The 15,242-nt window shown below is 57.7% G+C and overlaps 1 protein-coding gene across 3 annotated transcripts; it reads right to left on the bottom strand.

The window, feature by feature from the left end:
• Positions 1–423: 423 nt before the first annotated feature.
• Positions 424–13,429, bottom strand: ETV5 (ETS variant transcription factor 5). Of its 3 annotated transcripts, none has more exons than XM_053986168.1 (13): positions 13,374–13,429; positions 12,702–12,838; positions 12,458–12,545; positions 12,292–12,339; positions 12,135–12,185; positions 7,153–7,282; positions 6,788–7,045; positions 4,942–5,201; positions 4,198–4,257; positions 3,733–3,801; positions 3,209–3,381; positions 2,356–2,457; positions 424–2,211 (listed from the first exon to the last, which is right to left on the bottom strand). In XM_053986168.1, exons 2-13 carry the CDS (start codon positions 12,744–12,746, stop codon positions 1,990–1,992), a joined length of 1,506 nt encoding a protein of 501 aa, XP_053842143.1. In that variant the 5' UTR covers positions 12,747–12,838; positions 13,374–13,429; the 3' UTR covers positions 424–1,989. The 3 variants fall into 3 exon arrangements, with proteins under 3 accessions (XP_053842143.1, XP_053842144.1, XP_053842146.1); XM_053986169.1 differs by lacking the exon at positions 13,374–13,429 and adding an exon at positions 13,136–13,200; XM_053986171.1 differs by lacking the exon at positions 13,374–13,429 and having other exon boundaries at positions 3,209–3,378; positions 12,702–12,956.
• Between the last annotated feature and the right edge of the window lie 1,813 nt (positions 13,430–15,242).

Here is a 15,242-nt window from a genome sequence, read left to right as displayed (position 1 = left end):
CAGTAGCTTGTGGAGGGGCTGTTCTGAGAGGTCCCCACCAGCTTTAGCCCTGCTTGATGGCAGGTGCTTGGGTTTGCAGGGAAGTTGAGGACTCACTGAGAAACCCTGGGAAGAGGAAATATTAAATTCCACCTACTGGGCAGAAGCCACTCCCATTCAAAATGGATCCTCTCATGGGATGTGGCTTTGTGAAAGCCATGGCACTATCTACACCTGGGAGCAACAAATCCAGAACTGAGGAGAGGGCAGGGGGGCTGGGGAGAGAGTAGCCTTGGTGATTTGGTCTCAGCTCCAGCCACACCATGCTGCAGGTCCCAAATGATGGGCTGTAACCCAACCACTACAGACCCCACAAGCACATCCAGGGGCTCCTCCAAGCCCAGGCAGCATCCCACAGCGCAGGCAAAGCAGGAGCCCAGGCAGTCAGGGAGGAACAGGAAGCAAGATCCTTTATTGTACACAGTACAGAATGTAATGCAGCTTTGCAGGAGATACATAGCCCTGCTTGAATAAAGATATTTCAAATCAGTCCTCAGATTAACTCCTCCTGCACTGCAGACCTGCCACACCGAGCAAATGGTTAAAAACCTGTCCCCAAGCTGGGGTTCCCAAAACCAAGTGCTCCCCATGGGTACAGGCCAGTGCAGCCACCATGGGGAGAACAACCAAGTCATTGTAGAGTTAATCTTCATACTTGCCAAAAAACAAAAAAAAAGAAGAATCAGACAAAAAAAAAAAAAAAAAAAAAAAAAAAAAAACCCACAACTAAAAATAACCGAAAAACCAAACAAAAATTCCAACCAAAGCTAACTAAAGAAGAGAAAAAAATCCTATACAGCATTTACAACAAAACATGTAGCCTGGTGCAGGGGAGGCAGGTATGGATATATGAGTGGTGGAGGAGTGTTAAGAGGTGCAGCAAGGGGTGGGGGGAGCTGGAGGGAAGTAGGGCATTGAGGAAGGGGGTGGGGTCCCCCATCCCTGCCCACCTCAGCCTTACGGCCCAGCTCCGAGGCCATGCCGAGCAGGGGGAGCGTAGCTGAGCCAGTATTGGGATTCAGCCCTGGCTCCCCTGGGAAAGAGGACTGGAGCAGTGAAATGGAGTGGACCAGATCCTTCGGCAGCCATCCCAGGAAGCCATGGGCATCGAGGGCTCCCCCCTGCCACCAGGAAAGCCACAGGGGTGTCCCCAGGGACAGCAGCCGAGCTGCAAAAAATAGCTTTGCCTTAAAATACAAAAACTCTACAAAAATCAGTTTAGAAACCTTTAGTATTTTCCTAAAACATCCCAAAAAAAAAAAAAAACAAAAACAAAAACAAACAAAGAGGAAGTTAGTGTCAGGGTCTCCTCCCCCAAAATGCAACCCATGGCCCATAGCCAGAGCTGGGGAGGATCGAGGGCACGGAGAGGATGCAGGAGGTTCTATGGGAACAACAGGTTACATGGGGAGGGGGCTCAGGAAGAAGGCAGAAGGCTCCTCGGGGTTGGGGTAGGATGCTGCGCACATCAGCCCCGGGGCACTGGCCCGGGCGGCCCCCCCGCATCCCTCCTCTCTGTGCAAATCAAAGCCCTTTCCACCACACAAGGCAGCTACGCGGATTGTGCTCGATGCAAAGCAGATTGTCGTGACAATTGGCTCGGTAGCCACGCAGCCCAGCCCCGGGGCACTGCCGGGGCCAGGCCCTGGGGAAGAGACTGCAACTTTAGGCTCCCGGCGCCCCAAGACATCACACTGATGCATGGCAGGAGGTGCCAGCCACGGGCAGTCCTGTGCACTAGCCCTTGGAAAGGAAGGGTGGGAATTCGGCGGCAACACAGTGGGGCGTTTTAAATTCCTCAAATCTGTGTGTGCACCCATGCTGTTTGTCGTTGGGGTTTGTTGTTTTTTTTTTTTTCCTCCTCTTATGGACAGCCAAAAATATTCTTTAGAAAACCGTGTTTGCCCCAGGTGGATGCGCTAGTGCCAATGGCTCTGCCAGCCGGCCGAGTCAGTAGGCGAAGCCCTCCGCGTAGGGAAGGCTGCCGCAGGGATCCATCTCCAGGAGGAACGCCGGGCTGTCCTCAAAGTGTGTCAGGGGCACCGTCTCCTCCTCTGGCACCGGGCAGTCTGGCTCTGTCTTCAGGAAAGGGCGCTGGTTGTCGGGATAGGCCATGGAAAAGAGGGCATCGGGGTCACAGACGAATTTATAGACGTACCGCTCGCCGGCAACCTGCAGGGAGGAGGGACAGGGTGAGAGGGGCCCTGAGCATTACCCCTGCCCTGGGGGAGCACCACACACCTCACATGGGACCTAATCCCTCTCCTGCTGCACCCTGGGACAGCAGGGGACCGTCACACCCTGCTGTGACCTCACCTTCTGCATGATGCCTTTCTCATAGTAGTAGCGCAGGGAGCGGCTGAGCTTGTCGTAGTTCATGGCTGGTCGGTTCTTCTGGATGCCCCAGCGCCGTGCTACCTACAGGGAGAGAGGTGGCAGCCATCAGGGCTCCAGCCAGGGCTGCAGCAGGGATCCTCAGAGGAAATCACAACTGAAATGCAGGCTAGAGGTTTGTTTGAGGGGGCTGGGGCAGCTGGGGAGAAGGTGTCACTGTGGTCTGGGAGCAGTTCCCCGCCTGCCATGATAAATGCTCCAGCTGTGACCACACAGCCACCACCAGATCAGGGGCCAAATCAAAAGTCATTTCATTAGGCAGAGCCTGCCAAAAAGGCTGCTTCAAAATACCACAATTTCCATACGTGGTGCAAGAGATATTATGGGTAATTACCCACAATGCGCAGCTCGGTGCTGGCTACAGCTGCTCTCAATTACTCCCCAAACAGCTCCTTCCTCTGTGTCACCCTCCCGTGGAGCTGTGTGGCTCCAGCACGGAGCTGCTGCTGGAAATGCAGGGCAAAGGATGGGAGCAGCTTGGGAAGGAGGGAGCCGTGGCAGAACTCAGCAAGAACTCAGCAGAGCAGCAGAACTCAGCAAGGCACAGCACAGAGGCAACACCACCACTGGCTGATGACCACTGCCAGCTTCGGGAGCCAGCACATGCCGCGCCAAGAGGCAGGGGGAGATACTAAAGGCAAACTTCAACAGCTGACTGGAGAGCAGAGATATGTGTCTCGCCTCAAGCGGGAGTGGGAAGGTTCTGTTGTGCAGGAAGGAGGCACTCCTGCATCCCCACAGGCACTCCCCAGCACCAGGGCAGGACCTCTCATACCTCCTCAGGCTCAATCAGCTTGAACTCCATGCCCCGGCCGGTCCAGGCGATGAAGTGGGCGTTGGCAGGGTCATCCAAGAGGGTGACCAGGAACTGCCAGAGCTGCAGGGAGCCGCGCCGCTGGTAGGGAGGGCCCTCACGGTACAGGGTGGGCTCCTGCTTCACTTTACCTGCTGGCACAAAGACACCTGGTTAAACAGCCTGGCTCTGCCCCTCTCCCAGGCTGTGTCACCAGCAGGAGATGTGTACAAAAACATGGGTCATCCCTATGTCTCAGCAAGGATCAGGCCATGGGGTGGGAGTAGTGCTGGGGATGGTGCTGCAGGCAGGTAGGTGTCTGTGACAGAGATGGAGCATGGCAGCGATGCCAAGTTGCCACTTGGGATGATGCTCAGCAGCTCTCAAGAGCACCGTGCCAACACTGCTTGGCTTCATAAGCCAGGCACTGCAGATCCCAGCACCCCCACATCTTCCTCCATGAGCCCTGGTTCCCCTGTAGGCCTCCTCTGGGGCCAGATTCTTACCCTCCAGCCTCTCGGGTACCACGCATGTGTCATCAAAATACAATCGTGTGTCCTTTTCATATGAAAATCCTGTGGGGAAAAGACCTTTTGTGAGCATAGGGCCCCTCCACTACCCCAAAAAACCCTGGCTTGGCTGAATCCAGCACAGGACCCCATCCACAGCTCTGGGAGCAGACCTGTTCCCAGTTACTTCAGTGGCTGAGTGCTGTGCAGCTCTGCCCCCCCTCACTGCTCCCAAACCTTATTAGCAGCTCTGCATTATCCCAGATTCCATGGCACTGCTGTGCCCTCACAGCACGCTCACAGGGGCTGCTGGCTGCTTTTGGGGCTGGTGCCAGCACATGCAGCTCTCATGGGCCCCATTATGCTCTCGTGGGTGTTTTCTGGGTGCCCAGGGAGTGCTGCCTGCCACAAGGGAGGGGTGGGATGGGGTCACAACAGGAGGAGAGTGGGGGAGTCACTCACCGTCATGGCTGTTGGGGAAGACATTCCCCCGTAGGTACGAGGACTGGCAGTTAGGCACTTCTGAGGGGGAAATGAAATGACATTAAGGCTGTAAACCCTGTGGGTGCCACCATGGATTTGGTAGCATATTCTTTACCCCCAGCATGTCCTGCAGTGAAGTCTGGGAGCCTTCCCCCCTCCCCATGCTTCCATGTCCACTACATCCACCCTCAACACTGGGGAAAAGAAACCCAGTATGATTTGGGGTGGCACTGGAATTTAGACTGGAGCAGCTCAAGTTTTCACAGGCCCTACACGAAGGGAGTCACTGCTGCACCTCCCCTACCATCTGCTTGGCTGTGCCACCCTCCATCCTGAGGTTGGGGTATTTTTAGGTCCTAAGGCGATTAGAGGATTTTTCCGTGATGCTGGTAGGGTCCAGCAGCCAGCAATCACAGCTGGCCCCAGGCCAGAGCCAAGTGGGGACCCACCAGGCGCTGTGGGACACCCCAGCCTGTGGCCACGGCCCTGACCACACCACTGGCATCAGGTGAACTCCTGCTGTATCCCCTGGCTTTGGAAAAGGAGGACAGAGAGGAAAGAAAAAGGCAAAGCAGTACCCCAGCACCACAGGAGCTCCAGGGTGACACAGCATCCACTGCCTGAGCCTCAACCCTGCCCCTGCTGTGCTGAAGGCAGAGATGCTCTGCTCCCTGGAGTGTCACTGGTGTAACCCCACCCTGGCTGCCCCTGACTCACACCCACCTGAGTCAATGCAGTAGTCCCGGGGCTCCTGCTTGATGCCCATGGGGGGCTGGAAGCTGTGGCCGGGGGGACCGGGCAGGCCAGGGCCGCCGTGCTCGTAGAGAGGGTCATGGTACTCCTGCTTGAATCCCTGAGGGGGGCAGGGTGCAGCAGGGCCCAGGGGCTCCGACAGCTGCCGGTGGTAGATGGGGCGGCTGTCCCCCGGGACCCCGGCCTGCGGCGGGAAGGGGTGGCAGGGCTCCGACAGCTGCCTCTGGAACCTGGGGGAGAAGGACGTGGCATTACTGAGGAGTGGGGGTCAGCTCCCACCCCAAACCAGAACTGCCTGGCAGCTGTGCCTTCAGCCTGGGCTGCCCCCACAGCAGGCTGGGATGGTTCCTCAGAAGCACAGCCACCACAGGGGCTCATCCCATGGGGACCCAGCGGGATGCTCAGAACCCCAAGATGGAACAGCAGGATAACACATGGGCCACCACAGTAAAGCACTCTGGCCTTCAGGTATCTGGAAAGGAATGAGAAAAGGAACAAAAACCCACCCCCAACACTGATATCTCTGTAAACCAGTAAAATCTGTCCCCAGCGTGGGGGGCAGGGGCCAGGGATGCTGTGCATGGGTGGGCGCTTACGCAAAGCCAAATCCACTCCGCAGCTCCAGCCGGCCGCTAATCCGCCCGCGCAGCTGGGATTAAACCTTGAACTCGACAGCAGGGAGCACTATTTTGGGCTCCATGGTGCTGCCACCACTGCTCTGACAGCACGGTTTCTGCTGGTGGCGATGGATGAGGGACCATCTCGAGGGGGTGCTGCCACATCCCCTCGTCCTCCGGCACCTTGAAAGGTGATCTTGGATCTCCGTGCGGCTCCTCTCAGCCGGCCTTGCACCATTTGGCTTTGTAACCCGAGCTCTCCCAGCTGCCGGACTGGGATTACTCCATTTCCGAGCCATGTCCCTCTGCCCTTCCTGAATGAAACCCAAGCCCCGTGCTGGCACAGTGCTTCCCAAGGGGTCGCAGCCAGCCCCCTGCACAGCCTGAAGGTCACACGGAGCCCCGCTTTGCTGGGGAGGGATGCTTGCCTGCTGTGGGCACATTCCAAGGGCTTCCCTTGGCCCCACTGCATGGCCTTTGCCAGGCTGCCACATCTTGTCCCATGCCCACAGGGGTGACATGGTGGCTGTCACAGCAAAGGCCATCCAGTAGGTGCTTCCAGCAGAGCACCTACTGAGAGTACTCATAGGAGCCAACCCAGGGTAAGGGAAGGGACTGTCAGAGCCTCCAGGGACATGGGAGTGATTGGGAATGAAGCCACCGCCCAGAGAGGAACAGGGGTTTCACACCGCAGCCCACAAAATCATGGTGATGCCATGCAGTGCATGGGGAGCTCTGGAGCACCCCCAGCCCGGGGTGCACAGCAGGACAGAGACGGTCACAGCTCCACAGCCCAGTGGGGCTTGGCTTGGGAGGCAGAGCTGCAGTGGGTGGGAATGAGGAGAGCAGAGCCCTGACTCAGGACCAACACCTGTAGGAACTGGGGTGGATGCAGGAGTCAGCCTCTGCCTCCCTTGCCTTTCCCAAAAGGGAAGCAAAGGCTCTGCCCGATGTTCAGGGACTGGAAGGAGCTGTTCCCTGTTAGTAAGAGAAAGAGCCAGAAGATCCTGGTAGGAAGCGGCAAGTTTTGCCACACGGGACCACAGGTGACAACACTTGGCCCACCAACTGCAACCACAGCGCGGGGACAAAAGCACAAGCACTTCTCTTTCTCCCCCACACTTTGGGACCACCGACCCACCCCAAGAGCCCCCACAAAGCCCCGGAGGACTCCTGAGGTCACTGGGGTGAGGGCTTACCTGTGCTCTGCGGGGAATTGGTTCTCAGACATCATCTTTGGCATGTGGACGGGCGGGTGCGGCGGCCGCGGCACGGCGAAGGGCGGCTGCTGCCGCTGCTCCTGCAGTGCGTGGGGGGCCGGGGCAGCCCCATGGGCGGCCACCGGCGCGGCGGGGGCCGGCGGGGGCGGCAGGGCCGGCCCGGGGTGCGCGGGGGACACCGGGGTGGCGGGCGGCGTTAATGGCTTGAACCCGGCGGGGGGTTTCCTGTCGTAGGCACTGCCAAGGGAGAGGGGCCGGGGGCTGATGGTGACACTGAGGGACAGCACCGCGTGGCACAGAGTCCCTGAGGGCTCTGCAGGCAGCAGTGTGCCCGTGCTACCTACCAGCAGTTGTAGAGGCACTTGTCCCCATAGCCAGCACAGAGAGCCTGCTCATGGCTGCAGGATGACAGATCCGAGGACGGGCTGGGCAGCTCCCGCTTGATCTTTGCCGGAGGTGGGGCGTGCAGGACCACTGCAAGGACACCGAGGGGGACACAGGCTCACCCACAGGGGAGAGGGCGATGGGAGCATCACCCCTGCAAGCATCAGCTCTTTGCTTGGGAATAAGGTGCTGACTTAATGCCCTGGGAGCACTCACCAACTGAACCAGGGTGATACGGTGCCCTGCCAGACCCCAGCACTGGCAGAGAAGAGAGCCAGGGTGGCAAGGGAGGGCAGAGCTGGGACAGCCACAGCAGCCCAGGACATTGTTCTCAGACGGGGAATTGCTACAAGGGCTGTGAGGAAGCTTTACAACAGCCTTAGATGAGACACTGCTGTCCACCAGCCCCTCAGCAAGTGGAGCAGAGCCCAGGTAGCACAGGCAGTGACTGCCTCCCTGAGACATGGAGCAAAGGGTGAGGGGGCTTGACAAACTGGAGCTCCAAGGCCCCATAAACAGCAACCCACTCGCCCTCACAGGGGTATACCCCCTTCCAGAGTTTTTAAGCAGGATCCACCTTGCTGTAGCCAGGGTGGTCCAACAGGATCTAGGCCTAGGGTCCCACAATTGTATGAGCTCAGGTGACAAACATCCCATTAAACCCAAATTCTCTCCACCCTCTCCCAAGCTCTCTTGCTATATATATAATTATAAACTGAGTAATATACGCTTAAGCTAATTAATTCCTAAAAGCAGGCGCCCTAGGAAAGGGAAAGCGCCTCAGAGACCTGTACCTAAATAGTGCCTCAGAGGAGAGCCAAGACTAATCGGAAGTGGAGTATTAGCTTCATGTGAAGCCTAAACACAGCACAGCTACACTGGAGAGGAGCAAATAGCTCCAGGACAACTGTTCACAGCTTGCCAGGTAATTAGCTGCTCCCCTAATTTGTCAAAACCTTTAAAGAGCTGCTGACTCCCCTTTCTACCCATCCCCCCCCTCGAAAGGCCTCAATACAGCTGGTACCAAGGGCATAAACCTCCCCCCCCCTCCCCGAGAAGAAGGATTTGAAACACAAAGCCCAGCGCTGAGCCAGCACAGCCCCCCACACGCCTTCCACCCAAGCCGGATTTATCCCACTCCTCCTTCCCCACTCCCCAGCGAGGTTTTGCCACTCTCAGCACTTCCAGCCTTAAAAGGGGGCCAGCACGGTGGCAGCAAAGCACAGGCACCCCGTGAGCCATGGGAAAGCAAAGGGAACTGGCTTTGGAAGGGCTCCAGCTGCCTATCGCGGGCATGGTTCTCCCAAACAGGCTCCGTGTTGTTGAAGCGAGTTGTTTTTCCGCCAGTCGTACAATGGGGTCTGGTTATTCATTGAAAAAAAAAAAGCCTCCAGTCCCTGAGCAGGCACCACCCTCCATTCACAAACACTTCGTAGCGCTCCATTCATGTGGCTGAGGGAGGGAAAAAAAAAGAAAGGAAAAATTTCCCCAGAGCTTAGCACTGCCATTCAAAAAAAAAGGGAAATGAGCCTTAAGATCCTAACAGAGACCAGCTGTCCAAGCCGGGACTCTGTGCAACGTTTGGATTCCTTACACAAACACAGCGGGGCTGGCCGGCGCTGCTCAGCACGGCGTGCTCCTACGCCAAGCTCATGGCCAGCGAGGCTGGAGGAGTCTGGGGGGGCATTGGGGTGCAGTTTTTGGGGGGGAAGGGGCTGGGTTTGGTTGGGCAGAGAGCAGCCAGGTGGGAGGAGCTGCCCTGCCCCAGCACCCTGCACCTCAAAGGAACACCGGGTGCAAAAGCACTTTTACCCTTTCCGGTCCTGCCCTGGGCACTATAATTAAAAGCTAAAAAAATATATAAAAATACTCAGAGGGAGCAGCTCAGCTATAGAGAGGGCTGGAGCAGATGTGTCAGCAGATCCACACCAAGGCTGAGCCACGGCAGCAGCAAGGACACCCCAGGGTGCCTGACAGCCCCTCTGGGCTGCTTTAGCCTCTCGAGGTGGAAGGACCCTGGGGAGGCTGGGCAAGGCACCAGCCACATGTGCCACTGCTGTGCCCAGCCAGGAGGGGAGGCAGGGGAGGCTCAGGCAAACCCTCCCAGTGCCATACAAGCAGTGGAACTGGAAATGCCCCCAGTGCCAACCATCAGACATCTCCCATGGAAATGGGTGACATCACAAAGCCACTCGAGGCCTTGAATTCCCAGTGAATCCCTTGATGGAGGACAGGGCAGCTTATTCCCACCCATCAACACGACTGGACCTCCATGAGACTAAGCTCAGAGAGCACTGGCTTCCTCTGAATGAGCCAAGGGAACGCAACCAAGCCACCACTTCCAGCCCAGGGACACTGGCACCCACCCAAGCTGTCACCTGGGAGCTGAGCTCTGTGCCTGCCCCTCCATCCCCTGGCACTATAGGACGCACCCAAGGTCACACCAGGAGAGGAGCCAGAAATAGAAGCCAGGATCCTGCTTTCCTTTGTTTAAACAACTCTTCCTCACAAACAAACCTCCCTCTTTCATTTTGGTGTGTAAGAAACTCCGTGCCCTGCCTGTGGCTGTTGCCACGTGCTGCCTGCGTGGGGAGACCACAGGTACTCTGGGGGGAAAAAAAAAAATCACTTCTTGTGGTGCTTGATCTTCTCAGCATGATCCCATCACTTCTCAGGTACTTAAACAATCAGTGGAGACATAACACTGTATGTGCACCCTTGGCCACAGGACCACATTGCTGGTGAACTCACACCCATGCCCAGCCAGGGCCCCAGCATGGTGAGCTCTGTGGAGTCACCACAGCCTCCTGGCTCCCATGGAAGGACCCACCACTTCCCTGGGCAACTTACAAGCACTGAATCTGGCCTCGTGCCACTCGGTCCAGGGCACTAAGAACAATACATCTCTCATCTGGAGTGGCCTTGCTTTCCTTACAGTGGGATTTCCTCCCCAGCACAGTGACCTGCTGCCCCCCAGATTACTTTGCTACCAAGCCCCAACTTTAAGACCCTGTCTGCCAGGGACCTTGGCTAAGGAATTGGGAACAGAGAGTGGGCAGTAGCAGAGCTGCAGGCAGCTATGAGGGGGTTTTAGCAAGGCAAGAAGGATTCTGAGCATCTCCAAGACTCCACGTGGCACATGTAGCAACACTCCCCATTGCAGCAGGGTCCAAACTGAGCCTGGTTTGTCCCTTTTTGCTGCTGTGCCAAGGAAGCTTGGCCCTGGGAATGCAAGATGGGGCACAAGATCGAGGTTTGCTCAGGATAAGAGAGCAGGAGTTTCCTCAGGGAAAAGGCGTGGAGCCACACAACTGCAGAAACAGAGTCCTAAAACATCCGAGGGACTAAGGAGGGATCTACCTTTCCTCAGAAGCCAACGGATGCTGACTGCCAGCCCAGGAAGGCAGCATGTCTCCGCTAGTGAAAGCTGGGTGCAGACCTCAGCTGCACCAGAGCCGTCCTTCTCCCCCTTTCTACATGGCACACAGCTCAAAACTGGAGTTTCTCTGCTCTGTAAACTCTCTCTAGTGCAGGGATGCAAGAGCTCGGCTTCCCATTCCCCTCAGTCTGAGTTCCTGCACAGCCAGCACTGCAGCAGCAAGAGAAACCTCTGCTTTCTCTCCCCAGGCAAGTTAAAGAAGGTTATTGCTGCAGGGAGTCACACAGGCAGATCTTTCAAGTGATAAAATCATTTTAACACCAGGTCCACAGGCTGAGCAGATCAGAACATTTTAAGAGTCCTGACTAAATAAACGCCTTTCTCTTCTTCTCTTTTTCCTGCATCACCCTGAAAAGTTTGTCTTTCCTCTCTGAGCTCTTCAGGTTACAAGGAAAAAGAGACTGCCAAAAGGCACTGGAAACAGCTTCAGCTTCAAGAGCCACCCTCCCACGCACACTGCAGTTTCTACTGCTCCGAGCAAGAGCTGCTGGGCTGTGCTGGGGATGTCAACAGACCGTTGTGTTTCTGACTCCGGGCTCGCCTTTTATCTCAGGGGAGACAGGGGAAAAAAAAACACATCTGAAGCTTGGGCTGTCTGGACCGGCTAAATGGCAAGCTTCCCGCTCCGAAGTAACCGAAGAGCAATAATTAACATGCATTTGCTGTCGGAGGAGATACCCCGCTGCATGCTGTGACAAAGCTGGAATGAAAAATCTGTTCGACTGCAGGCTAAATTTGATTTCCTTCGAGTTCCGTAGCTGTCTGGCTCAGCAGCAAAACCCAGCCACTGACACCAAGCCACTACTTGTGTTTGCCAGGTAACAACTCAAAACATCCTGATTCCGCCCCCGTTCTCCCCCAGCCGACCCCAGAGCAGCTCCCGGAGCTGTGCGAGCCCCACACGCCATTCCCTGGCCCCTGCCCTCGCCACTAACCCGCTCTGGCAACACAGCACGGCTCAGAACCAACTCTGGCTCTTATGCAATTCACCAGGGACTGCATTTTCACTGGCCTCCTTTTAAAGACGCTCGCTTGCCAGTGATTAATGCTGCTTAAAGCGGCTCAAGTTTCACCGCTCAGGCTCGCTCTTGCCAACAGCGCTGGGGCCAGGACTCTAAAAAGCTCTAGAAACTGCAGAGATTGTGGCTTAACAAGCAGCCCAGCACGGGTTATCTCTTCCACTTGAAAAGGAAAAGGAGTTTTTAGAAGCGAATCCACCTCACTAGGAACAAGCATCACGCCTCAGAGGAACCCAGAGAGCAGTTTAGAGCTATTTCCATACATCTGGCCATAGTTTTCCCCATTAACAAAAGACAGGACGTTGCACGTTGCATCTCTACGAACCCAAACCACACGTGCTTTCTCCCAAAAGCCCATGATTTCACCTTTCAGCCCCAGGAACAACTGCTTTCCCAAGGAAGCAACTCCAAACCCAGTGCAAATGTTTGCACAGGCACCCAAACGTCTACCCCCAGAGAACAAAAACCCGGAACAATCACTTACAGTTGTCAGACTGGAAATCTGGGACAAACTGTTCGTCATCGGGGACCTGAGCTAAAAAAAAAAAACAAACAAAAAAGTGGGTTTATGGCATTTTCAGTTCTCAAAAAGATGCTCGCAGAGAGATTTTACATGGCAAAAGGGGGAGGTGAAGACTTGCCTTCAGCTAGCCAGGCCTCTTGGAGCTGGCTGAGATCCTGGAAGAGCTCTGGAACAGAGTGAAAGACTTATGTGCTCCACAGAAGAATAAATAACACTGCCATTATTTGCAGGATTATTTCTAAAACAACACGAGGCAAGTGGTCCCAGGGGCCAGCCCTGCCTACCTTCCGAGTCATGGGCCAGGTCAGTCTCCAAAAATTTCCTTTTCCTATCGGACCCCGGCCGGCCTCGGCCCTCCTCTGTGCAGGACTTCTGCAAGGAACAGGGTGACAGCTGCCCGTGAGGGTGGCAGCCCCCAAGGCTGGGGGTGCCCCCAAGGACAAGGGGGGCATTCCCAAGGATGAGGAGTGGGTGACCCCAAGGTCGGGGAGGAAGGTGTCAACGGGGAATCAGGGTGAGCAAACTTACCCCGGGGCCCATGAAGGGAACCTGCTGGTCGTAGAAGCCGTCCATGGTGCAGGCGAAGCGGGCAGTGCCCCCGGCCCGCTCAGCATCGACGCCGGCCCGGGAAGGGGGGTCCCGCCCGGGCTCCGGCAGGTGCGCGGCTGGGGGGTGGAGGGGACAAGGAGGGGGAGGGATCACACCCTGGCCCCTGCCACCCCCAGGGCTGGCTCGGTGCCGCCACGCCTCCCCGGGGAGCCGGCCCGCTCCTGCCGTGGCGGGTCGCAGCCCCCCAGCTCGTGATGTCACCTAATTTCTATAGAAACGGCCGTGACATCACGCGCCGTGGGAGCGGGAGGAGGCAGCGGGGCGGGTCGCGCTTCTTTTCGCCTCGCCCCCCTTCCCTTCCCTTCCCTTCCCTTCCCTTCCCTTCCCTTCCCTTCCCTTCCCCCGCCCCTCACCGCTCTCGCCGCTGCGGGGCCGCGCCGCAGCCAGGCTCGTTCCCACGCCACCCCGCGCGCCCCATTCATAAACTCCGCCCCCCCCCCGCGCGCTTCTCCCCCGAGCGCGCGCTCGAGCGCCCGCTGGCGCGCGCCCCCCGCCATTCACACCACGCGGCCCGCGCCATTCATAAACACCGCCCCCGCCCCAAGCCCGGGCCCCGGCCGCGCTGCGCCCTGCCGCCAGGCCCCCACGTACCCGGCCGGGGCGCCGCAGCCTCAGCGGCAGCGGGGCGAGCCGGGAGCGGGGCCAGGGATGACGCGGCGCCTCTCCGAGCCTGGCCACCGCGCTGCCGCTCTGCGCCGGCCCGCAGCCCCTGAGCCAGCGGCCTCCGCCGCGCCCCGCCCCGCGCCGCTTGTTTACCCTCCGCGCTGGCCAATGGCGTGCCGCCGCTCTGCCGCCTGCGCCATCTGATTGGCTGCAGCGTCGCTCCGCGCCCGCCCGCGCGCCGCTCCGCCGAGCACCATTGAGACCGGCTGAGTGGGCGGGGGCGGAGGCGACCAATGGGCGCGCCGCGATTTGCCTGGCTCCTCCCCGAGCGTTTTTCATTCATAAAAAAATAGAAGGGGGAAAAGACTGACGGGTGGGGCCGGGGCAGCGCAGGATTTAAAGGGGCCGCGGCCCTTTGCAGGAGCGCGGATGGGGGTTTGACGGGCGGCCTTGTGGGTCGGAGAACTGGGGGGGGGGACAGCCCTCGGGTCCGGGTTCAGGGTGGTGAGGAAGGAGCGGGTCCGTGCACAACGGGCCCAAGAAGCTGCCACACAGCAAGCCACGCAGATGGTACCGACCTCGGGCCTCACAGGCCGTGGGGTCCCCTCTGCTTTCTCGGGACGTGGTTTCACACAAACAAGGCAGCGTCCCTGCGAGCCCAGGGCCCAGTAACCGAAGCCTGAGTACTGATTTTGGCAGCCTTCCCCTGAAGCCACAGTTGCCTTTAAAAAGGGGCATGGGAAAAATATTTCCCACCTGCAAGGGCTCTGGGGCCATGGATCCCTCCAAGCAGATTCATGGACACACACCCTTGAAGGGCACCAAAGGTCCCAGAGGTTTGGGAATGAATTTAGGTCAGAATGGTGCTGCTGAGTGCCTGCCAGGCCTCCCACTGCAGCATTTCCCTGCTAAGTGCCTCAGTTTCCCTACCTGTAACAAGGGGGTGAGACCTGCCGTGGGGACCTGGCAGTGGCTGCTCAGGGAGGACACAGTAGTTTGCACAAGATAAATGGGCTGTGTGGAGGCCTCACGTTGTGGTGGAGGGAGACTAGGAAGTTATTGCTGGAGAAGGCAAAAACAAGGTGTTTGGTTACACTGCACATCTCAGCTTGGGAAGGAGAAGAACCTTCTGCTTGGATACTGGGAAGCTGCCCAGGCATTCGGAAGCCTGTCAGTACAGAGATGTCCTGGCCAGCTTGAAATCCTCAGGTCATGGGCTTGTCAGTGTCCTGGGCAAGCTGCCCAGCATGTCTTTGGGCTGTTGGTAGGAGCTTCTCTGTGATGCTGGGTTACTCATGAGCTCCCGGAGTCCTCCAAGGCCCACCTCCGCCCCCCAGGGATGACGGTGGTCGTCCTGTCCCGGGTGGAATGATGAGGGGGCTGCTGGGGACAGGAAGGACAGAGGGCACAGGGTGTCCTTGCTGCTTGGAGCCCGTTCCTGGGGGCTCTGCAGGCACTCGTGCTTTCACTTCCCCTCTGCACAGAGGCAACCGTGCTTAAATCACTGCAGGTAAAATTAGCAGATGACACATGGGCAGGCAGGTGCAAAACCCAGGCTGGGGAGCATAGTGGGCAGTGGGGATGAGGGGGTCACTGCAGAGATGGGGGCACAATGGGGAACCCAGGGCAGCTGCAGATCTGCACGGGCTGGGGGCTGCTCAGCACCCTGGGGACACGGAGAGGTGACGAGGCCAAGCACAGCCATGGGACGGGCAGATGGGAGGTCACAGGAAGAGCTGAAACCCCTGGAGAGCCAGGGCTGGCAGGGGGGGATGGTGACCGGTGCCTGCTAAATTTAGACCCCACTGATGAAGGAAAAAAAAAAAAAAATTTGCAGGCTCCAAATTTAGCCGGATG

Source organism: Vidua macroura, chromosome 10 (genome assembly GCF_024509145.1).
Source record: "Vidua macroura isolate BioBank_ID:100142 chromosome 10, ASM2450914v1, whole genome shotgun sequence".
NCBI lineage: Eukaryota > Metazoa > Chordata > Aves > Passeriformes > Viduidae > Vidua > Vidua macroura.
The sequence above is the reverse complement of the archived record's forward strand: the minus strand, read 5'-3'. Positions and strand labels throughout refer to the sequence as shown.